The 24,079-nt window shown below is 35.2% G+C and overlaps 3 protein-coding genes across 3 annotated transcripts; all 3 read right to left on the reverse strand.

The window, feature by feature from the left end:
* Positions 1-261: 261 nt before the first annotated feature.
* Positions 262-2,378, reverse strand: LOC137722835 (REF/SRPP-like protein At3g05500). Its single transcript, XM_068461937.1, has 3 exons — positions 2,152-2,378; positions 1,182-1,406; positions 262-888 (listed from the first exon to the last, which is right to left on the reverse strand). The coding sequence occupies exons 1-3, from the start codon at positions 2,191-2,193 to the stop codon at positions 403-405; spliced, it is 753 nt and encodes a 250-aa protein (XP_068318038.1). The 5' UTR covers positions 2,194-2,378; the 3' UTR covers positions 262-402.
* Positions 2,379-6,774: 4,396 nt separating this feature from the next.
* On the reverse strand, positions 6,775-7,651 carry LOC137723517 (protein RALF-like 33). The gene has a single exon (XM_068462717.1). The coding sequence runs from the start codon at positions 7,442-7,444 to the stop codon at positions 7,082-7,084; it is 363 nt and encodes a 120-aa protein (XP_068318818.1). The 5' UTR covers positions 7,445-7,651; the 3' UTR covers positions 6,775-7,081.
* Positions 7,652-10,224: 2,573 nt separating this feature from the next.
* Positions 10,225-14,613, reverse strand: LOC137723613 (uncharacterized). The gene is made up of 11 exons (XM_068462812.1): positions 14,435-14,613; positions 13,536-13,655; positions 13,346-13,454; positions 12,795-13,046; positions 12,601-12,713; positions 12,263-12,327; positions 11,862-12,112; positions 11,631-11,787; positions 11,405-11,445; positions 11,134-11,322; positions 10,225-10,374 (listed from the first exon to the last, which is right to left on the reverse strand). The coding sequence occupies exons 1-10, from the start codon at positions 14,537-14,539 to the stop codon at positions 11,183-11,185; spliced, it is 1,353 nt and encodes a 450-aa protein (XP_068318913.1). The 5' UTR covers positions 14,540-14,613; the 3' UTR covers positions 10,225-10,374; positions 11,134-11,182.
* Between the last annotated feature and the right edge of the window lie 9,466 nt (positions 14,614-24,079).

The following is a 24,079-nucleotide window of genomic DNA, read 5'->3' on the forward strand; positions in this document are numbered from 1 at the left end:
AAATATTCTTAGAATAAATCTTTAATAAAAATACAAGTGAATTATTAAAAAACACTTGAAATGCTTCCTACAAGCACATAACTTATGTTTCTTACAGAAAGCACTTCAGTGCTTTTGAAACCCCTTTTTTTTTTCTTTTTTTTTTCTTTTTTGTTCCTTTTTTTTTTTCTGAAAACGCTTTTAGTAATTGTAAAAGCCAACCGTACGAGCCCTCAACGAAAGCCAAGTAAGGCAATTTAACACAGTTACACAAGACGGTAGTAAAAACAAATAAACATATATAAATATTAAATATTAAATATTTGACACAGAGTAAAAAACCATGCCTAACGGATGGCCGAAATTCTTACGTAAAATCATCAATCCAAAGGGTAAAACAAAACCGACACTTGAAGAACCCATTCAATGAGTGGCGACTTCAGTTTCACCGTGACTTGCAAGCAAAGGCTCTGCTTCGGGCGCCTTCTCGGCGAAAACCTTGGCAATTTTCTCCGTGGGAACCAAAGGCAGATAGGAGGAGACCCTGTAGCCCTTCTCCGCAGTACTCTGCACAGTCTGGTTGTACTTTTCGGAACAATACGCAGCGGTTGGTACAACAACATCAACTACCTTCGGGAGGACTTGGTTCACCTTTCGCCAAGCAGAAACAGCACATTGCTCGGCTTTTGGTTCGTACTTGGCATACAGGTCCTTAGCTGTGGGTTCACACTTGGAGTAGACAGATTTAGCACAGCTCGAGGCAGTGTCTACAACCCCTGCACGCTTAAGCTCAGAGGCAACCGCTCGTGCTGCCTCTGGGGCCTTTTGAGCGGCGGATAGAGCTTTGGATGAGGCTTGCTTAACCAGTGGTGGCACACGGCTGTCCAGCTTGGTAACAGATTGATCAACCTGAAGAAGTTCCAATTGCATCATAATTAACAACTTCGCACCTTTGTAATACAACCACCAATTTAACTAAGCTAGTTGAAATCGAAATAGATGCAATCATTGATTTGCCACACAGTAACCCAAATACTGTAAGGCACATCATAATGTACAAAGAAACGATCCCATTGATCAAGATGCACAATGAGGATCACATTTATACCGGTTATTCTCAGCTCTTGGGTTCGAGAATTCCTACATAACTCAAGCGCCACAATAGCATGGAAAAAACCTTGAAACATGAAAAATCGAAGTACCTTGTGGTCCACAAAGGTGAGGAGGTGAGCGGGGACATCATGGTACTTGTTGTAGACAGGTCCAACAACGGTCTTAACTGTTCCCTCCACGGACTCAACACCATGCTTTAAAGGCCCCGACCTTTCCTTGGCAAAACCGTACAGGTTTATGAAGCAAACCGCAGCGTGAGCTGCAGCCACTTGAACAAATTGGAGGTACTTGAGCCTCTGTTCCTCCTCCTCGGTCTAAAGAATTTATAAAAACAAAAACATATCAATAAATACATTAACACTTAACAAAGAATTTGTTTATGTATTTTAAGAAATAAGAACAAAGGAGCAAATGACAAAACTTGGGTAAATGTAAATCACTATTTCTTTAAATCCCCTTATATTTTCTTTCCAAATTTCCTAGGCAGCCAAACACTGCCAATCTCAATCACAAATGAACATAGCAATAACATAAAGCCAGGGTTATGGTAACTGCTACTCAGCCTAAATAATTTCAAAAACATAAGTAATTAACACTAATTAAAAAAAAATTATTCATTGTTACCAAAAATAAATGAAAATAAAATGGCCAGAGCAAAAGGGAAAAACTACAAACCTTATGTTTTCTTAAAATCACATTATATTTTTTGTGTTACAAATTTCCCGGCAGCCAAACACTTTCAAACTCCAACCAAAATGAACAAGGAAATTGCTAATAAGAACAAAGGGGGTATATTACTTGGGTAAATCTTAAACCCCAATCGCATGATATTTTAAATTCCAAAAGTTTTCTGGGCATCCAAACACTATCAAACTAACACGGTCAAAGAAATTGCCAATAACAACAAATGGGGGAAATTACAGAACATGGGTATTTCTCAAAACCCATCATCTTTTCAGTTTCAAAATTTCTGGGCATCCAAACACCACCAATCTCTTCCAAAAATCAACAAATAAATAACACAACAAGGAAAAACAGAAGGAATTTCACGGTCCATACCATCTGTTGCTGCACCGGCACGCTCAAGTCTTCCTGGGCCATAACCGAATACTTTACTTTCTCGTTGGTTGGAATTGAAAATTGAAGGTAAAGATTGGGTTTTTGCTGTAATTTGTTGGAGATTTGGAGGACGACGACTAGGGTTTTATAGGAGGAAGAAAACCGAATGTTAAATCTTAGCGATTAAGAAATCATCGGTGGGCGTGTGTTTTGGCGATGCCAACCGAATCCCAACTCCGCGTGAAAGTTTGTTACGCTTGGCGGGGAAGGAGTCCGTCAACGCTAAGCCGTTGACTGCGTGGGGGTAAATTACGTTTTGGACCTTTTGGCGGTGGGGCTAAGTTCGAGAAGGTTCTGGGTCGTGCTTGACCCACTGGGTCAAGGTGGGTTAGGTTTCAAGGTCCAATATAATATGAGGCATTGAGAATCTTTGGACTTTAAGGCCCAAATTGAGAAACAGCACATATATAATGGAATTGACAAAGCTAGAAAGATTATTTACTTGAATTATATATCGTGGACTACATGATGTGGTGTTTTAATTTTTAATTGTCATATCACGTGATTTATAAAATATGATATAAAAATATGATCTTCCTAGTATTTTTCTAATGAAAAAATTTGGAAAACTAATGTTGTTGTTATATATGTGTTTAATATAATCATCATCAGACCGTTGAGATTGTGATTGTATAAAATACATGCAAGTAAGCCAAATCTCTAGCGACTAAGGTCTTTTAGTCGATTTTTTAAAATTTTAAAAATATATCACTCGAGCAACACTTAGATCCTCCTTGAATGAAAATTTCTAAAATTCGAAGAAAAAGGTAAATTCAATAACATGGTCCATCCAAAATTTGGTTGATTATGAAACTTTCCCCAAATTAGCGTTCAATTCAAGCTCATGGCTAGTTCAAATATTAGGAAAAAAATTTCAAGATTTACCTGTCAGATCACGTGATAATACGGCTACACAGAAAGACACTATGTAATTTGTTTCTCTCATCCTTACTTTTTTTCTCACCCGATAGATAGATGGAGTCTCCCCCAATAGATAGATGGAGACGCCGCATGGAGCAGTCGTATACAAAACTCTCTCTCAACTATCAGATAAAATTTTAATTGTGACAGGAATACGGAAGATATACCACATATTTTTATACAAGTGGTGGAAACTTTTATTTTTTAAGTTATTAATTTTTTTAATATACATATTACATCATTTATATAATGATACGTGATATACCATCCCGTATTCTAATCACTCTAAAAAATCTCTCTATATATCAGCTTTTCATTTATTAACGGAAGGGAAAGGAAGGTTTTCAGTTTCTGAAACATTAAATACATTCACTTAGTTTTCTGTCAAACACATACGAGTGTAGGGGGAATCTTCTGAACCGATCTGATTGTGTACTAGCGGCTCGGTTGGAATAGTAGTCCCGTAAAGATGTGAAAGTAAGAGTCTCACATCACAAATGAGATTATATGCATGTGTGCGACTGTTAGACTTTATACGTGGAACAATATAATTATGATATTATGAAGAAAGTTGATCTATCATAAAAGGAACGATCCAACTTACTTATAAGACTATGCAAAATCACTTCTTCTGCTAATATGTGATTTATTCTCAACAGGTTAAAGTAGTATTATCAATGTTAAACTTTGCAAACTTTTCTGCAGTATATGCTCATCAGACTCAGCACAAACCAAACTGAATTTATGTCAAGCTGTCCACCTTAAATACTAAACCTAATAAACTTCGAGCAGTTCATCCCAACAGACTAAAGGGTTATTTTTTCTCACCATTTTCAAGTGATGATGATGTTGGTAATGTTCATCGTCTTATTTATTATTGTTGAATAGTTTAAATTTTAAAATTTGTTTTTATTTACTACACAGATTTCAAGATTTAAGCTCATTAAACGATAATAAATAAGATAATAAGCATTACCACCACTCAAATAATAGTGCGCAAAATGCAGTCACATAAGCCATATTTAACTGTTACCTTTTACCTACCTAGTATTGTTTCAATATAAATTTCCACCAACTCAATTTTAAAGATTGTGAAAATCAGTCATGTTAACTTATTGGGTTCATTATATCATCATGTTAACTTATGAGTATTAGCAATGACATCACCATTATATCATCATCTTTGTTGACAACTTTATTGGCTTCATTAGCTAACTTTAACTTGGACTGAGTATTGGAATTGTTTCGATTCTTAATTTCTTTTGTGTTTACTAGCACATGAGTGTTTGGAATTATTTTATGGCATGGTTACTTATCAGAAATGTACGAACAAGGGAAGGAATAAGAATCGAATCAACTACTCTCCCTAATTTGTCCAATTCAAGTTTTCGAAAGTATTTGATTATTGATGTTAAGATCTAACCCTCTTTTCTTCGTCCCTTCGATGTTAGTGAACGTTACGAAAATTAGAAATTGGAATGTTTTTGTGTGTTTATTAACACACACATTTTGTTACTCCCACATACCAATACTTCAAAACTTGTAAACTTAATTATTAAATTAATTACGGAAACGTCGAAAAATAGTTGATCGCATTCTCATTTCTCGTCTCCATTTCAAGTGCTTAAACATGCTATAAGTTTAGACTGTTCAGCATGCGGATAACTAAAACAAAACAAAAAGAAAGAATCCACTTTTTTCCATCGTGGACAGGTGATGTGCTTCAAAAGTAAACCTAAGAGATTCCAAACCCTCAATAATGCAAGCAAAAAGCTACCGGCAGCCTAAAACCAAAGAGATTTCATAGGTCTCCTTTTGCACTACTTAATTGGCAAAAGGGACCACAAACAACCATTACCTTTAATTTGATCATATGTCTATTAAAGAATATTTTTGCCCATCATCTTCAAGTGACGATGATGTTCACTACTTATTTTTATTACTGTTAAATAAGTTTAAATTTTAAAAATTATGTAGCGCATAAACATAAAATTTTAAAATTTAAACTTATCTAAAAATCCAAAAACGCTAAATAAAATTGTGAACATTAATTCCACTATTGGAGGGATGTGATGGAGTGCCTAAAAGCATTTTAACAACCCAACACAACGCACACCCATTAAACATAAATTTAAAATCATGGGGATCATATCATCTTTTGATGACATAGCTCTCATAACATAAAGCCAAAACTTTCAATTGCTTTCATACCTTTCACGTGGAAGAGTTTAATGTGGAGCTCCAAATTATATTTGAAAGAGATGGGTGCAATTGAGACCTTCTGACTTATGAGTTATGAGACCATTATGATCATGGGCGCATGGGTGAGGACAATTTCAATGGAGCTATGTTGGTAGAACTAGTTTGTGGACCTTCTAATAAGTACAAATTCACTTTGTCCATGCAATTAAAGCATAACCCTACAGTGCTGATATCTCAAGTCAATGACACATTATCATGAAATAAAATCATAACATGTGTCTGCGCGTGATTGGCTTGAAATACTTTTATTGTCATGGTTGGTAAGTTTGAATCGAATGAGCTTTTGAAATTCATGTCTAAAATTTGAGAACTTCCATCAATGGGAAATCACTGTAGAAGTATTCCAAGCCTATTACACATTGACATTTGAAACAGTAAAAGACCACCATAGTAACATCCACAGAGTAGGTAAAAAATATTTTTTTTGACATTTATCAACTACAAGTAGAAATAAGGAAAGTGTTATTCACACGCACTTGTTAATTTTTCGCTATTAATCATTTTCGATTCATTTGATCCGAAGGTCAAAAATTGAGAGAAGTGTGTGAGAAGTACAAACGGGTGTTTGGTTAGCACTACCCTAGAAATATCCATCTACTCCATCCAAATTTAAGCTTATAGTAATCCAAATCAACAACTTATTTGTCCCTCTTGCATGAATACCATTCAAAGCAAAGAACTTGAAATAAAAAGGAAAAAAACAATATGAAATATCAAGATGTTTATACTTCATAGAAACAATTTTGGATCAAGAGAGATCCAATCTTTGAATGTCCCTTCCCCTTTTTGCAAATCTACATCTTTCTTGCCATCACAAGTCACCAATTCCTTCTCTTGTTACTTTGTCACTTGCTTTGTTTTATTTCTCAATCTAAGTTCCCATTATTTGGTTTTCCTTTTTCTTGTTTGAGAAGAAAAGGAGAAGAAGCCAAGCACCAATATTGGAAAGATGATTTTTCTACAACTAACACTACATCCCATCAAACACAAGTCCCCAAAAGATGCTAACTTTCATAAACAAAAAATATATAATTTATTACATGGTATAATTTTCTATAGAGACAAGGATATGTTGGTCATGAAAAAATATGAGGGGGAATAATCAAGCAACATTATGAGAATTATCTTTAATCTAAACCATCACAAATTTTCTGTGCAGAACGTCCGTTTTTATAACTAAACTATCTATATTCTAAACAAAAATAACTAAAAAGCGATTCCAGTTAACAAGGTTTTTCGTTTTGCAAAAGTTGAAGGGGGACGCCTATCATACCGAATCTTAGTCTTACTTTGCAAAATTACTATTTCTACGACTCGAACCGCGACCTTTTCGTCACAAATAAACAACAATTCCGTCGCATCTCTCTCTCTTTAAGAATGACTAATATATTAAAAAGGGTTCATTCAAAAGAAAGGCAAAATCTACAAAATTCGAAGAAAAAAGACTAGCAAATTATTAATTTTTACAACAGTCATTGCAAAATATGATTGGATAACATCAATATTTCCATTAATTAACAACAAAAACAATGACACATCACCTCCAAATCCAAACCCCATCTTTCTCTCCCTTTGTTCATGTATAACAATCAAACCCCATTTCCAAATGAACAAAAACAAGAACAAGAACAAAAACAAAAACAAAACAAAACAAAACAAAAAATAAAACGAAAAAAAGAAAAGAAATTTAACTCCTGCACCTTGTGATGGCGCTGCAGCCGCGGCTGTAGGGGTTGGCCTGGGCCCCGGGCTTGCAATTGTAGTAGGAGGCGCCGCGCCTGGAGCAAGGCACGGTGTTCCTCTGCAGCGCACCGTAGCTGATGTACTTGGTGGTGGCTAAGATGCGACGGCTGATCTCCGAGTCCATGTCAAACTCCCCATCATCCCCAGCAGCCAAGGCGCACTCGGCTATGGAGCCCTTGCAGGGGGCTGACTTGGCGTCGGCGGTGGGTATCCAGGTGAGGTGGTGCTGGTCCCCATTTGACGAACCCACCACCAAGATTGAGGCGCAGATCAGGAGGAGGAGTGAGAAGCTGTGCAGACTAGCCATTTCTGCCAAAGTAAGAAGCTTTTTCACTCGCTCTTTCTTCTTCGTTTGTAGATTTTCTTCGAAGCTGAATGCTTTCTTTGATTTTTGCTTGAGTTGCTTTACTTGTTGCTTTCTGTTGGTCTCTTCTTTATTTTAATTTCTTGCTCTGTGTTTCCTTTTGTTTGTTGATTATCTCCACCGGTAGGGGGGAGAGAGAGGGAGAGGGAGAGGGAGGACAAAGGAAATTAGACAAGGGCTAAATCTCGGTTAAGGACTTATAAGAGGCCCGTTGTCAACAAATGACATTGGTATTGGGCATTATTTACAATGGTGCCCCTTTGAGTGTTTATTTCTTTCTTTCAAACTGAAGCTAGGCATGTTCTATTTTAAACTCACTTAAATGATGGAGAAAATTGTAGCAATGATTTTAATTTTAATTTAATTGGAGTAATACTCTTTTAACTAAAAATATGTGATCATTGAACGTTTAACTCACCAACACGTGCAATTATGATCATTTTCGCCAACTTTGTTAAAACTTTCATCAAAATGAGTCATATTAGATGGACTATGCTACAATTGAGTTAAAGTTGAGGGACCATTGCTCCAATTAGTCAAAGTTGAGGGACCATTTCTTTAATTGGGTTAAAGTTAAGAGACCATTATTACAATTTTTTTTACTTAGTTTTCCATATTTACTCCTTGATTCAGTCTCACATGTATAACATGCAACTCATTTTGACGGAAGTTCTAATGAAATTGATGAAAACGACCATAGTTGCATGCTTTGATTAGTTAAAGGACCACTAGTCACGCATTTTTAGTTGATGAACCATTACTCCAATTAGGTTAAAGTTAAGTAACTATTGTTACAATTTTTTCTAACTACGAGAGGGAAATAGAACTTTGGGAGTACAAAGAGAGCTTATTCGTTATTCAATATGGCTACGTTCATGTATGTTTTTTTTTGTTTTTTTTCTGAATCCTTTTTTTTTTTTTTTTTAAATTTTGGAATTAATTACTTTTATTTTTACAACAATAACGTTAGTAAGTTAAATTGATAATTATGAGAATCAAACCCGCACCAAAATACATAAACCAAATGACAAACTTAGTAATTAGAAGCAAAATCATATGCACATTCATAATCCAACCTACTATTAAGAATCACATATGGTTGACTACTAGTTGTCTCTTAAAAAAATGGAGATTAGGGAGAGAAGGGGAGAGAGGATGGAAGACGGCATCTAGGGTTTACGTTACACCTATCCCAAGTAGGCACGTCCATCCAAATAATCGTTAACCGAGACACGTTTTCTCCTTCCAAATCCCATTCCTACCTGTTCTCTCTTTTATTTATTTATTTGATAATTTTATTTAATATTTTATCAGTCCATCCCATTGGCGTCATCCTTCATTATTGTGCCCTTTGTAAGTTTTGTATTACCTCACTTGTAGTTGTTAACCGTCCCCCATTTTACTCTTCGTTTTCATCCATTACGAATGCATTAATTTATCAAATCCAATCCACGTAATAGGATAACTAGTCTTCGTGGTGATAAGACATTCGGAAGATAGTCTTTATATTAAAAAAAAATTAGGATTTAAACACTTGTGATATAGAACATTAGCAAATTTAGTGCTAAAATAGTTGGATATAGAGAGAAAGGCGTGAAAAGGTGAAGATACAAATTACAGACAGAAGGAAGAGAGACGAAGATAGGAGGTGAAACCAAAGAACGAGTAAGATAGAAATACGTTTTTACTCCTGCATTTAACGAAAAATCATTTTTGAATTAAATTTGTTAACGAATAACTACACGAGTGTTCAAATAATACTTTTCTTACTACTAGAACTATCCTCCAAATATCTTATTATCACGGAGATCATTTATCCGATCAAGTCAAATCCAATATATGAGTTGAATCATTCCATCCTAAAGGAAAAAACAAAAAAAAGAAAGTTGAGTTGGATCCACGTTGAAATGTTGGAATACTTCTTCTTCATGTGTATGCCATTGACATTTGCATATAGCACGAGTCTATACTATAGTTGCTATTGTTTTCAATTAAATACCCGCGCTTTTTTATCATATAGCTAGGAGTCTGACCATTTCAAAAGGAACAACGGTTTTACCTTGTTTAAATAAGCGGCGTTAGGTTGGGCGGCTACGTGCCGTAGCCCTTAGATAGGTGGCGGGCCCGCTGCAGATCGCTAGGACGGTGTTTGCGCGTCGCAACACCAAATCCTCAGTCCCCCTCAAGCCAGCTGGTCCCTCACCAATCTCTTGCCACTATAAATATTTTTAATTTCGCTTCCTTTATTTTTAACAAAGTAAACTATTATATTATACTTTTTTAAACGATATAATATATGCAATTTTCTAATTAAATTCCTGTTTCCTCGTGAATCTGGCCGCATCATTTTTAAAATTTTGTTTTTGGAAGGGAACATTTTTTGGTAAAGAAATTCAAAGGTTGAAAAGGAGGAAGAGACATTCTCACAGATGGACAGAAGTACCCTCACCCTAAATTATTATTTAATTCATATATCTAAAATAGCTCTAGGTGCTACCACTAACAGTCTAGTGTATTTCTTTTCATTGATAAGTGAAAGGTCTTAAGTTTAATTCTCGTTAAAGACGACTTTAAATCATATTATTACTAGCCTATTGTGAGGCTACGCACATCCATTTCTCCATTTAATGTAAATAATATCGTTTGTTAAAAAAAATAAACAAAACAAAAATCCATGTGCTAAAAAGCATACGAGAGATCCAAAACTCACAACCTGCAGTCCATGCGTGCCAAAAGATAAAAATAGAAAGAGCGAATAATACATTGTGGCACGTAAAGCTATGTTCAGGGTTCATGCTGACATTAACTAGAAAAACACATATTGCCCCAAACCGCTTGAGATAACTAGCCAACTAGGTGTAAGTGGGTCCCACCTGCAGGTTTTTAAGATTTCACAATCAACGATTTGAATGGTCCTAAATTGAATAAGCAATCCAAAAAAAGGTCCTAAATTGAATAAGCAATCCAAAAAAAGTCCTAAGTTACAGACAAACTTCCCAGATGTTACGGTGACAGCGTTTCAAACTAATAACAAACTCTCTAAACCGTGTTTCTACACCACGCATTGTGTGTCCTCTATGGCTGAACGTTGAAGTGACAAAAAGGCAGGAAATCACTGCTATAGAGAGATGGAGAGGCAGGAATTCACTGCAACTGAGTTTTTCCGACTGTTTTCGTTACCAGTTATACGGGAAAACCATCTCAAGACAGACAGAAAGTCATTGCAATAGAGACTAGAGAGGCAATGTTAAATCAACTCTAAGATCTGATTCACATTTAAGGCAATGAAAACAGCAGGGGTCCTATAAGCTGCTGTGTGATGGTGACGGATCAACGTCCGTGTGTGAATTCTTGATCTAAACCCACCAATTTCGTACGTTTGGTAACATTGACACCACGAATCGTTTCAAAGTTTTGTGCATACAAACTATATCAACAACCATTTGAATTTAAGGATATATTTGAGTTTCTGATCCATTTCTTGCGGACTTAATTCTATTTAAATAATTGCATAATCCATTAATCCCTCAAACTAAAACACAAAGCAGTCGTGCCCAATATGTAAAGCTATGTACTTGACAAAAAGGAAATTAGAACTAAAGCATGTCATTTGAGGAGAAAGATGGACTTACAACACGAGAGTGAGAAGCAATTCGGCCAACCACCACTCCAGCCACGAACCTACTGTTCTTCATAGTATGGTGGTGTTGCCTGAATACAAAGGTCATTCTCTTCATCCTCATCACTGTCGTCTTCATCTGCATCTACCCAGTTACTAGGATGGTGTTGTGAAAACCCACCGCTGTTAATTTGTGATCTATCTGGAAGAAACAGAATGCACAAGCTTTAGTTAATACAGTTGTATAAAACAGGCAAGATTAACCTAACTATTTTCTTACAAACCTCTAGGTTCTTCCATATGATCATTTTCCTCAGGGTGGCAGCTAGAATGCAGGTCAAGAGAACAATTTTGTAATAGATAAAGAATATATTTCATCATGCAATGACTTCGGTCCGACCCACATGAGAGAAACAAATACGGACTGGAACAGAAGCCGTAATGTAACAAGAAAACTTTCAAAATTATCGTATAAGCAAAAACTGAAGCAAATAGTGCGGTTTAGGATACACATTGGGATCCACAGGCTCATTTCCCCCAGCAGATGCAGGATTCGAAATATGCAGTTTACTCATCCTTTGGACTTCTCTCTGTCCATTAGCATTCAAATTTCTTTCCCCTTGAAACTGTCCTCCTTCAGCGCCGTTGCCACTTCTTGCACCACTTCCTGAAAAAAGTAAAACAGTTAACAAATAAGAGAACAACATCTTGTCACTATTAAAACATTCAAGAAACTGTTACCTGAGAGATCAGACCAAATTCTGGTGTGGTCAGATGGATGCTCAGAGCCACTTGGCCTACACCTTTCTCGTCGTGCTTCTGACCCTGTCCCATGCTCATCCCGAATGTGCATTTCGGTAGCTGCTTGTGGAGGTTCTGCTGGATTGGTTTCATGCAGCTGTGACACTAGCATGGTTGCAAGTACAAGTGTAGCATCAAAATTTGAAGTGGACCCATCATCTAGACCAAACTTTGGTGCCATTAGAATAGGCCTGCAATCCCAACATATAATTAAGCAATCTTTAAGTCACAGTTTGCTAAATATAGCACTTGCATATGAGCTTTAAGCTCTTAGCTCAAACTCTCATGGGATACAAGAAAAAGAATGCAAGAGGAAGATAAAGAAACTAGGTATATCTTACTGTCCAGCTTTCTCAAAATATAAGTGGATGTCAATTTCACAGCCCTCGCAGAAAGAAAGGAACGCCTGAAATAATTCGAGAAGAAAAATGAAATGACAAATTGGAGGACCTAGGATTCAGCTAAAAAGAATGTGAAGCACCCTAGAAAAAAAATAGGCTAGGAAGTCTATACGCCTTACTAGAAAGCCTCAACCAATGAAGGTAATTGGGATGATAACAACAGTAATTAGCTGCATATTATCTCTATCTAAAAGACGAGGCTTATCAAATTGGACAATGCTGTTCACAGTGTAAACAAATTCAAATACAATTAGATCCCAGACAACGAATTTACTGACCTTCAACTCCTTCACACCGAATGTCACATCTATGGGGTCTCCAGTGTGGGTATACTGCACAAACTCTTCAGTAGGATCTATCCATAGTTGAGTATGCAGTGACGAATCACTGTCTGCTGGTCAAAGGTTGAAGCGTAAACATCCTTTTGTGGTAATTTCAATTTTAAGAAACTGAGATGCAAAATCCTTATTACCTTTGGTTGGGTCAATATAACTTCTAAGTTCAACAGCTTTTCCTCCAATTTCACTTGCTGCATCAGAAGGCAAGGAAGTGAGTTCTGTTGCTATGACTGTAATCTCCTGAAGCGATGACTGAAAATTAGCAAGCAATCTGTTCAGATCTCGGGGTCTCACAACTAAGCTGCTTGGGAATTTTCTCCTATCAAGAGACAAATGTTGTATATCGGGTTCAACATTGCAACTAATCCAATAGGTTTTTTTCATACCTGCATAATGTAGGTATGAAGTTTAAAATGACGGAAAGTGAACAACGTATATAAAAGGAAAATTATGTGATAAGGAAAGCTGCACAATGAAGTTGTCTAGTACGACATCATGACGCATCTACACAATAAAACTCAACGCATTCTAAATTTTATTGGTGTGCTCAAATTACAGTTCCAGAAGCCCCCTCGTTTTGACTCTGAATTGAAGTTAAATCAGCTACAAAAAGTTGATTGAATTCTGTAATACCAAATTTTGTATAAAAAATCAACAGTACATAACATGAAAAAGGATAATTTACCACTGAAGCACTGTAAAGTCCATTGCAGTTTTGATGCATCGGGATCAGGCAATTTCACGCTCAAATTATCTATACTTGCTAAAGGTGTCCTAAGCACAGAGCAAACAGCCTGAACAAACTATGTCAGTAAGATTACCATGTTATTCAAGCCTGTTAAACAACGCAATTCCACAGAAAGATGATGTCTTACCTTTAAAAGCACACTACATTGCACCTGATTACCAGTTACAGTATAGACGTCAAAGAAATCAGGCTTAAATGTGCTCGATTGATAGGCAGAACGTGATGTATTGAGAGAGTGCAAGGCAAGCTGGATACAAGAGAATAAAATCTTTAGTAAAGCTGTGGTGGTATCAAAATCGTTAGTAACTCATTTTCTCAATTTTGGTCTCCAATTATGTCCACCCATTATATTTCACATAAATCAGTACACAGGGTAACAAAACAAACTATGAAGTAGACGGTCGAATAAGTACCGAGAACCTCAAGAGTTCTTTTCACTGAATACCAAACAAATACCAGCCAATCCCCAAATTAGGATACATTTCAAACCAAAAGTAACAATGAATTCGAGCTTCAATCGGAAGCAAAACTAGCGTCCGTTTACTAATTTCTTTAACTACTCACAAACGATTCATCCAAACCCTGGATAAATTTAATAACTTACCATACAGATCTTTTCCAAAACCCTAAAATGCACAAGCAAAACCCTAAATACTCATCATCATTTACCAACAGATAATTGTTTCAAAATATGAACCGGTAGTACTAAATATATGAGAACTCGATCGAATCTTACGCCACAGATTTATAGTTAACAGAATATAAAATTGATTCTATCATCAAGCATCATCACAATTACAACAATAAAATGCAAACAACTGCGCTGAAATTAAGGGCCCATTTCTGCATAAAATTGAAATTAACTAACTCATCAATTTAGTTGCATTAAAACCGAATTAACAAGAAATACGTACGAATTTGAGGAGTGCAGTGTTAATTAATTACTGATAAGTAAAGACTGTGCGGAGTGTTTGGAGGGAGGGAAAATGCGAGGGAAAGTTGAAAAAGGGAAGTTTGTGAGAGAACCTGAGAAGGAGAAGCTTGGACGGCGAGCTCGTTACCGATGCGTGCGAGGCACGTGATGGAGCGGGCGAAGGTCTTCAGAGCGTTGCCGCTCACACTGAACTCCATCTCTATCGGTCGCAGACGAAGACCGCCGCGCTCTGTAACTTGGCGTTGGCGGGAAGGATTTACTCGGTTTTGGAACAAAATATCAATGGAACTTTTCTAGGCCCGTTTTACTTGCGGGCTTTTTTATTAGAAGAACTTAAAACACATTTTGCAAGGCTAAACTTAGAAATGCTTTTCTAAAAAGCACTTTTCAGAAGCGGTGAGTAGAAGAACATTGATATTTTCAATAAAATAATTTTAAGTGCTTTCTTAAAAAGCACTTGAAGTGCCTGCTTCCTATAGTACAAGGAAAGTTTTAACTTTTGCAAAATATTATCAGAAGTGTTTTAAGTGAGTTCAAAAGTATTTTTAGTCATTTTAAAAGTATTTCTAAACAAGTCCTGCGCTTTTTAGAGAAGCATGAAATGTTCAAAAGAATTTGGTTTTTTAATAAAACATTAAACTTGTTTACAACAAAATCACTCCTAGTAAAAGGGCTTTAAGTAAGAAGCAATTCAAAATACTTGAAGTGTTTTCTAAGAAAACACCTAATAAGTTATTTTTCGTAACCCACTTTTGTGATATAGAAAAATTTGATGTCAAACTAGCCAAGAATGTTTTTTTATTAAAAACACTTTTAGTCTTTGCATAAACAGTATGTCAGTCCCACACATGGAACTGGGGCTCGTTTAAGAAGTGCTTTTAAATGGCTGAAAGCAATTTAAGTGAAATTTTTTTTAAAACCAATTCTTAGTAAAAATTAGGGGTGGGCACGGTCCGGTTCTACCCTCAAAATGGAACCGGAACTGAAAAATTTCAACGGTTCGGTTTGGTGCAATTCCACTTATATTTATTACTAAAATCGTACGGTTCGGTTCATGCCGATTTACGGTTCTAACCAAAATTATATATATGTTTTTTCTAATTTTCTACTTCTAATACCAAACACATATTTCAACCACAAATTCAAGTAAATTTGAGTTTCCACTACTAGATCTACAAGATTTGTGACCGGAGGATAGAAAGTGTGCATATAAATATAAATCAAAAGATAGAAAGGCTCATATCAAGATCAAAGTGTAGATCTTAAATTAAAACTAAAATGTACATTATACATAATACACTGGAAAAGAATGGAGAAAAATAATGTAGGGGGAGAAAAGTGATAAAACAACAAAGGAGGAGGAGAGAAGTGAAGAAAAATATTGGGCTTATGTACATGGTTTTCTTGGAAAAATGTCTTATTTATAGAAAAATAATAATAAAACAATAATTTATATTAAAAGCGGTTCGGTCCGGTTCCTCCGGTTCTTAATATTTCCAAACCAAAACCAGAACCGTTTGAAACGGTTCGGTTCGGTTTTTGTTCCAGTTTTGACTTTTTTGGTCAGTGCGGTTTTTTACGGTTCTTTTTATCACGGTTCAATTCGGTTTTCTGATTTGACGGTTTTTTTGCCCACCCCTAGTAAAAATACAAGTGAATCCTGCTATAGTTTTTGGAGATGCACATAACTGGTATTTCTTACAAGAAGCACTTCAAATGCTTATGAATCCAAATCATTTTCTCTAAAAGCCTTTTTGGTAATTTAAAAGCACTTTCTAAATAAGCCCTTATTTGGGTTGTAGTTTTGCAACGCTTGGGTACCTTAAAGGAGATGTTGACCCTGATTAAGAGGTTTGGGCTGGAGTTGCTAGGTCAGGTGGGTATTTACTTAGTTGGGTTTGTTGATTTATAGGCCCCTCTCACTGTGTATATAGAAAGCTTGCATTTAATTTTTAAAAAGAAAAACTTGAACAAGCTTAGATTTAATCAAAATCCTTATAATCCTTAGAAGGAGAATAGTTCTCGCAAACATATGGAGTAATTTTACAAGTTTGCTAGCATTTTCCACCTTCAATCTAACCATTGATGTATCAAGGGTTCCACATATATCAACAGTCAGAGTTTAATTGTTGAAGGTCATGCATACACGCGTGAGCGACTGACCGTAGCATATCTTTAAATTTTAACCGCATAAGTTGATATTGACTATCTTGAGTAGTTCTCCATAGAGTAAACTCTCCATTAAAGGTTGTTAATTGATACAACTGAAATATCGTAGTAGTTAGAATTGGCTAGTAAAATGAGAGTATCCTAAACCATGAAACCAAAAGGAAGAGCGATACAAAACTAATTAACCAAATAATGAATCGTTTATATTCAAAACTATTTATGTAATATGTGGTTTACCGTCATATGACGTACCAGTCTAATATATATTATGCTTGTGTATAATTTTTGTTTACATGTCCATACATTATTAAATGCGAGGAGGCTGTTGTGTCAACTCTTCATTGGTCCCTTGCCTTGGTCAATACAAACACGCTACACTTCTCAAACCCACCAACCAAACGCAAGCCTCCAACTACTTATGTAATACGGCCTGTCGTTTTCAACTCTTTTTATGGCAAGAATACGGCTCAAATGTTGTGTTTTATTAGACAAAATTGCTTTTGCATGTTTAGAGTGTGTTTGTCAGTGCTTTTCAAATTACTGTAAACATTTAAAAAAAAATATTTTTAGAACTAATTTTTAGTAAAAATACAAGTAAATTATGAAGAAAAAAAAATTGAAGTTCTTTCAAAAAGCACTTCAAGTGTTGTTGAAACTCAAAAACATTTTCACTAAAAATGTTTTTAATCATTTTAAAATTATTTCTAAACAAGCTCTAAAGCTACACGAACATATGAATATTATCAAACACTTTGTTGGGTAGTTTTGATCATGTAATTTAATTATACGAGAAATATGCTAGTATCAGTCGTTCGTGTGTTTGAAACTATCGCAATTATAAATCTGTGTGATTGTATTAGCTTCATGCTTTATTGTGATAGTTTCAACTTTTCATTATGTTTTTTTTGTCTTTTTATATACTGTTTTCATGATGTTTTGGATTTGGTTTAAGTTGAGAAGATTGAGTTTAAGAAAAGGGAAATAAAGCCAAAGTGCTACCCAGCACATATTTTTTGATGGTCATGACTTACTACTCTTTCACTTTACACCAACTTATAGCATGGGGCTCAAATCCCATATTATGCAATGTTTATGGGTCATGGTTTCATTTTAAGGAGACATCTCCCTAACTTTAATCTCTATTTAGTTAGTATTTTATCCTCGATAATATTATTTAAACACAAAACTAATTACATTGTTGATACTCCTCTAATACATGTATATGACTCATATTATTGTTTGTGAAGCCGTCTCAAATTTAAGTGTTCAAATAACATTACTGAAATTGATCGCATTGTATTGAGGGTCTGAGGCACTCTCAAATATTACATGTGACTTTTGTCATTGTATTTGAACCTCACTTGTATTGGAGATGGTATCAACAATGTGATTAGTTTTATGTGTTTAAATAGCATCTTAGGCACAAAAAGTTTAAGTGGCTCTGATTATGCAATGGTAAAAATGAATTCAGATCCACTCTAGAATCTCTGTATCTGGAACTGAAGGATCAAAGAATCCAAGCTGTTCAAGAGAAAGAAAGAGATTCGGACCGTTCAAGGCTAGATTTTATGTAAGATGGGTCAGTGTGATGTGCTAATGAGGACCACTTAATTTAAATTGAGTAATCCTAATTTCTTGATCCGTTCGCTTCAGACACAAAGATCCAGAGAGGATCTAGATTCGGTAAAAACCATATCATATAGCGTAGCTTGAGGTGTTGCATCATTGTATTAATGTGTCATGATTGGGGTCAGTACTAACCTAATTAGCATCACCCCAACTAATTACCCACACTTAAGGTTGTAATTATTGATCCCCCTATTCCAGTTCCCTCCCAAATGAACACAAACATATCCAATTCCAACCTTACCTTTTAAATAAAGGAAAACTAATAAAAAGTGTTTGAAAATTTTGAGTTTTAACGATAAGAACAAAATAAAAGGTAAAGTGAATAGTATCATAATTGACTTTTTAGTGTAAAAATATAATTTTTTATTAAAATTAACAATACCGGAACTTTTTTGTTAAAGCTCCCTTTAAATAATTGAATCGAACCTTCCTCGTGTGCACTAAAAAGCCCATCTCCCATTTGATCCTGCAGAAATGTGTACTGTTCATTATCCAAAGGAGTATGGAGTGCAATGCTCAATCTGCCACACCCCTTTGATTCTCGTGAAGTGAGTCTGATTAACTCAATCAAAAGAAACAAAGAAGTCGAACAGTTTGAGAAAAGGGACAGAGAACATTGTGTGATTGCGAGTGCAAGTGCAGACCTAATTGCAACTAATGTGAGTTGGCAGATGTACAGGAAGTAATGTGGGAACTCTGAGCAACATGTAGGCATAGCTTTATGGTTAACTTAGACCTGGTTTGGTACTGAGGTGATTATGAAAAAAGCTGCTATCAAAAAAAGCTGGGAGCTGTTTTTTGTGTTTGGTAAACACTCAGCTTCAGTTTTTTTTCACAGTTTTGGATGAAAAAAAGCCAAAAACAAGAAGTTGCAAAACCTAGCTTTGAAAAACTGGCTTTTTTTTCACATCTGTTTTACATAAAAGTTTACCAAACACTCTAATACTGCTTTTTTTTTTTTTCAAAAGCACTTTTACAAAAAAGTTTACCAAACACTCTGCTGCTTTATTTCACAGCTGCTTATTCTCACAGCACAGCAGAAGCAGCTTTTTTTCAAAGCACAGCAATACCAAACCAGCCCTTAGAGTTGTGCTTGCAAAATTAGGGTCTTGTCATAGCTATTGTGCAAAGGACACTGTTCACCACCAAGAAAAAGTGTATATACATGTATATACATATACATATATGTGTGTATATATATGTATGTATATACATATATCTGTGTGTGTGTGTATATATAATATTCCTTGTTCGCTGTGCATGTGATCTACGGTGGTTAAAGGGTTAAACAGCTAACCAGAGCCGTCGATGAAGGGGAGCAACATGGCCCCAGACTCCAGAGGTTCCCCATTCTTATCAGATATATAGCTTTGTCCACATCCTAGGATAAAAAATAAAAAAAAAAAGAGGGAAAATTTGAAATAGGTCTAATTTTATAGGTCAACTTTTGAAATAGATCCAATTTTTAGTGACTTTTTACTTTTGAAATAGGTCTAATTTTTAGTTATTTTGGACTCATGACTCCCAACAGATGCTGTAAATGTCGTGCAGATTTAGTTTTTATCTTCTATTTTTCATGGATATATATATATATATATGTATGTATATATAAGTTTATATGTTAAATACTTTGTACAAAACTATGCCAAAAATTACGCTTAAAAGGGTCTTAATGTTTTGTTTGAAGAAAATAAGGGCCCTCATATGTGATCTTGCCACCTAAATTTCAGTCAAGCACATACAACTAACGTAAATAAAGGCTAATTGAGGTCTTATGTGTTGGAGCAATATTAGAAAATATGAAAATAACACAAAAATTTCAATAATAATAATCATAAAAAAATAACATCAATAGTATACAAGATTAATATAAAAAATTAGAGATAAAGTTAGAAAAACTAACAAACTTGAATATTGAAGCTTGCATAAATCCAATGTCCTAAAGATAGAATTTCGCCCCTACTCTTATGCTTATAGTTCGGTGGGTGTCCATCTTTCAGGATTCAACAATCTATAATCCGCAGTCAAAGCACTTCAATCTTTGGACTCTGGCTAACTTTATATATTCCGTACTCTCAAGACACGACTCGAAATTTGACACACAAAGCATGAGAGAAATAAAGTGGGGAATCCTATTTCTCAAGAGTAAAAATTAACTCTAATTTTCTATGTTTATGATGATGGTTGCATGAGTTTATATAGCTCCCAGTACTTCTTATTAAAGATATGTAACTTTTCATCTATAATTATACATCATTTGACAAGAGAATGCACCTAAATAACATAACCTTTCTAAGAAATATTGACACATCCTGGCCCGGTCCCCACCATATCCTGGGCTCGACTCCACCGCAACACGATATTGTCCGCTTTGGGCCCCAACCACGCCCTCACGATTTTGTTTTAGGGAACTCACACGAGAACTTCACAGTAGGTTACCCATCTTAGGATTGCTCTTGCGCGAACTCGCTTAACTTCGGAGTTTCGATGGAATTTGAAGCCAGTGAGCTTCCAAAAGGTCTCGTGCTAGGTAGAGATGGGAATATACATATAAGGCTTACAAGATCCACTGCCCTGGACGATGTGGGATGTTACAAACCACCCCCTTAGGGCCCCGATGTCCTCGTCGGCACGCTTTTGGTCATGGATTGGCTCTGATACCAAATTGACACATCCCGGCCTGGGCCCCCACCACATCCCGGGCTCGACTCCACCGTAGTATGATATTGTCCGCTTTGGGCCCCGACCATGCCCTCACGGTATTGTTTCTGGGAACTCACACAAGAACTTCCTAGTGGATCACCCATCTTGAGATTGCTCTCATGCAAACTCGCTTAACCTCGGAGTTCGGATGGAATCCGAAGCTAGTGAACTCCCAAAATGCCTCGTGCTAAGTAGAGATGGGAATATGTACAAGATCCACTCCCCTAGACGATGTGGGATGTTACAGATATGGTTAACACTATTTTTCATTAAATTATTAAAATTATATATTACAATATTTATACTATAATATCTAATTTCCAATATTTTGTAGTGAATAATGCTTAACGCTTGTTTGATATTACTTTTAAAATGATTAAAAATGTTTTTTGACAACTAAAAGTGTTTCTATCTATGTTTGATATCAAACGTCGCAAAACCTCTGTTGCTGTGTGAACGGCCTAAAGGCAAATTAAGAGGGTATTTGTGATGGGAGATTGTTGATTGGATTTAAGGGAACCGGGTTCCAGATTATTAGATGGAAATTTCCCAGAAACTCGTCAGGAAGAATATGCAAATGGGGACAGTATTTAGGCTCAAGTGATGGAATATATATAAATATAAAGTGTTTGTTTATATATTAAGATTCTCTAATGAATCATTGGGATGGGTTTCTTTTTGAATTAAGATTCTTTAATGAATTATTGCGATGAATTCATCATCCATCTCAATAATTCATTATATTTTCGTCATGTCTTCCATTCCTGCATATGACAAAGGATAGAACTTCGCTGCTAAAAAGATTAGCAGCTGCTTCAAGTTTATGCCCAATCACAGCTGGTCACGCGTTCAAAATCAAAATTTCAACACATATCCAACTGTGATTGGACATAAGCAACAAGGATCTTTCAACAGCCAAGTTCAGTTCTATGGCAAAACCTTGTAACACACTTACCCTTTTGAGCTACTTCAGAATTCATTTTTTTGGTCGGAAGCTTCAGAATTCATTTATCTGAAAAGAAGTGGAGTTTACTGTTTTTGTAGGTGGGTAAAAATTTGCATAGAGTAATGCAATAGCTGCATAGCAGCACAGTTTATGTTTTGTTTTTAGGGAACAGTCAATTTGTGTTCCCTTTCTTTTACTTTCTGCAAAACTTTTTTTCTAGCTATTTGATTAAACGAGATAAGATCAGTTAAAGTGATTTAGACATGTGAACCGAAGACGTATAGAAACTTTGCTTAAATTATGCGACTATAAGACAGAGGCAAAAAGGGTAAAGGAATGTCTAGAAAGACTTAAGGGAACACTTAGCGTAAAACCAAATACAGTGATATTCTAGTATTTATACGATCAACTCATTTAATGAGATAATGCTTTATTATTATTGTTATTTGATTAAAGGAATCAAAGGAAATTCAAACCAAGATTAAGAAGCAGTGTGTCTAGAAATTTGCCTTATTTTTCGTCAATAAAGGATAAGAATAATTATCTTTGAGAAACCATATATTTTTCATGCAAGAATAAGAATAAAACAAAGAGGTTCTCTTGCTTATAAAGCTTGGAATGTCAATTGACCACAAGCGGACAAGGGAATAAAACCCTAAAATGTGCCCTTTTATCAATAAATTAGAAGATATTAGGTTTTTTTTTTTTTTTTTTTTTTTTTTGGGTTCAACTGTGACCAAAACAAAATTTAGATTAAAGTTGCAGAAAATTATAAGTCCAGAATTTCCATTCAATATTTGGCAATGGACAATAATATGTAGGACACATTAGATGTTGGTCTTCCTCTAAGGCCATCTCCAACCGATGGCTGGCCAAAGGGCTCGTTTTAGCCCTCTGGCCCTCCAAGATTCTCCAAGATATTAATATTTTAATGAACAGTACAAGACCATATTTGCTTCCGTCTCCAACCGAGGACCAAAGGACCAGAGGGCTCATTTTAGCTCTATCACAAAAAACGGTCTTCAACCAAGGGCCATAGGACTAAACATAATTTGTTATTTAAAAACTATAACTTAAATGTTGTTAAATGTTTTTTTAACAAATATGAAAAACTAGAAATATTTTTCATAATTTGTTAAATGTTGTTAAAAACTACAAATTTTGTAAAATAAAAGTTATAAAAAAAAAATGAAAAATAGAAGTTATAGGAAAATTTTCGTAAATAAAAAAAAATAAAACTGTAAAAAAGAAATTCAAATCAATCCTGTCGGTTTTAATCGACATAATTGATTTGAATTCTTGCCAGCCCTTCAGCCTCTCCGATTCCGTGGGGTCCTTTCAGATTCCACAACCCTTTAGCCTAGCTCTCAGTTGGAGACGGTTTTCGGGCTATTTTCGGCCCTCTAGACCCTTCGATTGGAGATGACCTAAATATTATGAGCTTTTTCAATGTGTCCGGAATATAGACAATACGCTATATGTTACTATACTAGTAAAGGAAAAAATTGTTTTCAAATATCTCATCTACTTGTATAATATCATATAACATATGTGCGTACATCAAGAACATGAAAAATCTCTCATAAATATTATAACTGATAGGACCCATGAAAAAACCCCAGAATATAAAACCACCGCATGCACTATTTGGTAGGAAAAATTAGAAAAATAGTGGTAAATAATTAATTAAAGGCTTTTTTTTATTAAAATAGTATATGAGATTTGAATAACTCATCATTTTGGTTATTAAGATTTGAAATCAATATAATTGGTTCTTAAGTTTCCCCACCATCAATCATTTTGGTCATTCGGTGAAAAATCTCCATTAAAGTAGGATATAATGACAAAAGTATCCTCAATTTTTGTCAAATCATTTTGGCCTATTGTTTATTAAATTGATGGTAGTTTTGTCATTTTAATCTTTATTTAACATAAGTATTCACGGAATGACCAAAATGATTGATAGTGGATAATCTCAGATACCACTTGTATTGATTTTAAATTTCAAAAACCAAAGTGAGGAGTTATGCAAATCTTAAATATCATTTTGATTAAAAAGCCTAATAGCCTTAATTAAACATGACTAAAGTAATTAAGGAAAACTAATGAAAAGGACTTGAAAACTTTGAGTTTTAACTACAAAATAAAGGGTAAAACGAATAGTACCAGGATAGACTTTTTACTGTAAAAATATGATTTTTCATTAAAATGAACAATACCTTGAGCTTTTCGTTAAAATTTCCAAGTAATTAGGGTAGAGCTTGGCCAAGTGTCACTACTTAACAACACA

The sequence above is a fragment of the Pyrus communis genome, chromosome 17 (assembly GCF_963583255.1).
Source record: "Pyrus communis chromosome 17, drPyrComm1.1, whole genome shotgun sequence".
Classification (NCBI taxonomy): Eukaryota; Viridiplantae; Streptophyta; class Magnoliopsida; order Rosales; family Rosaceae; genus Pyrus; species Pyrus communis.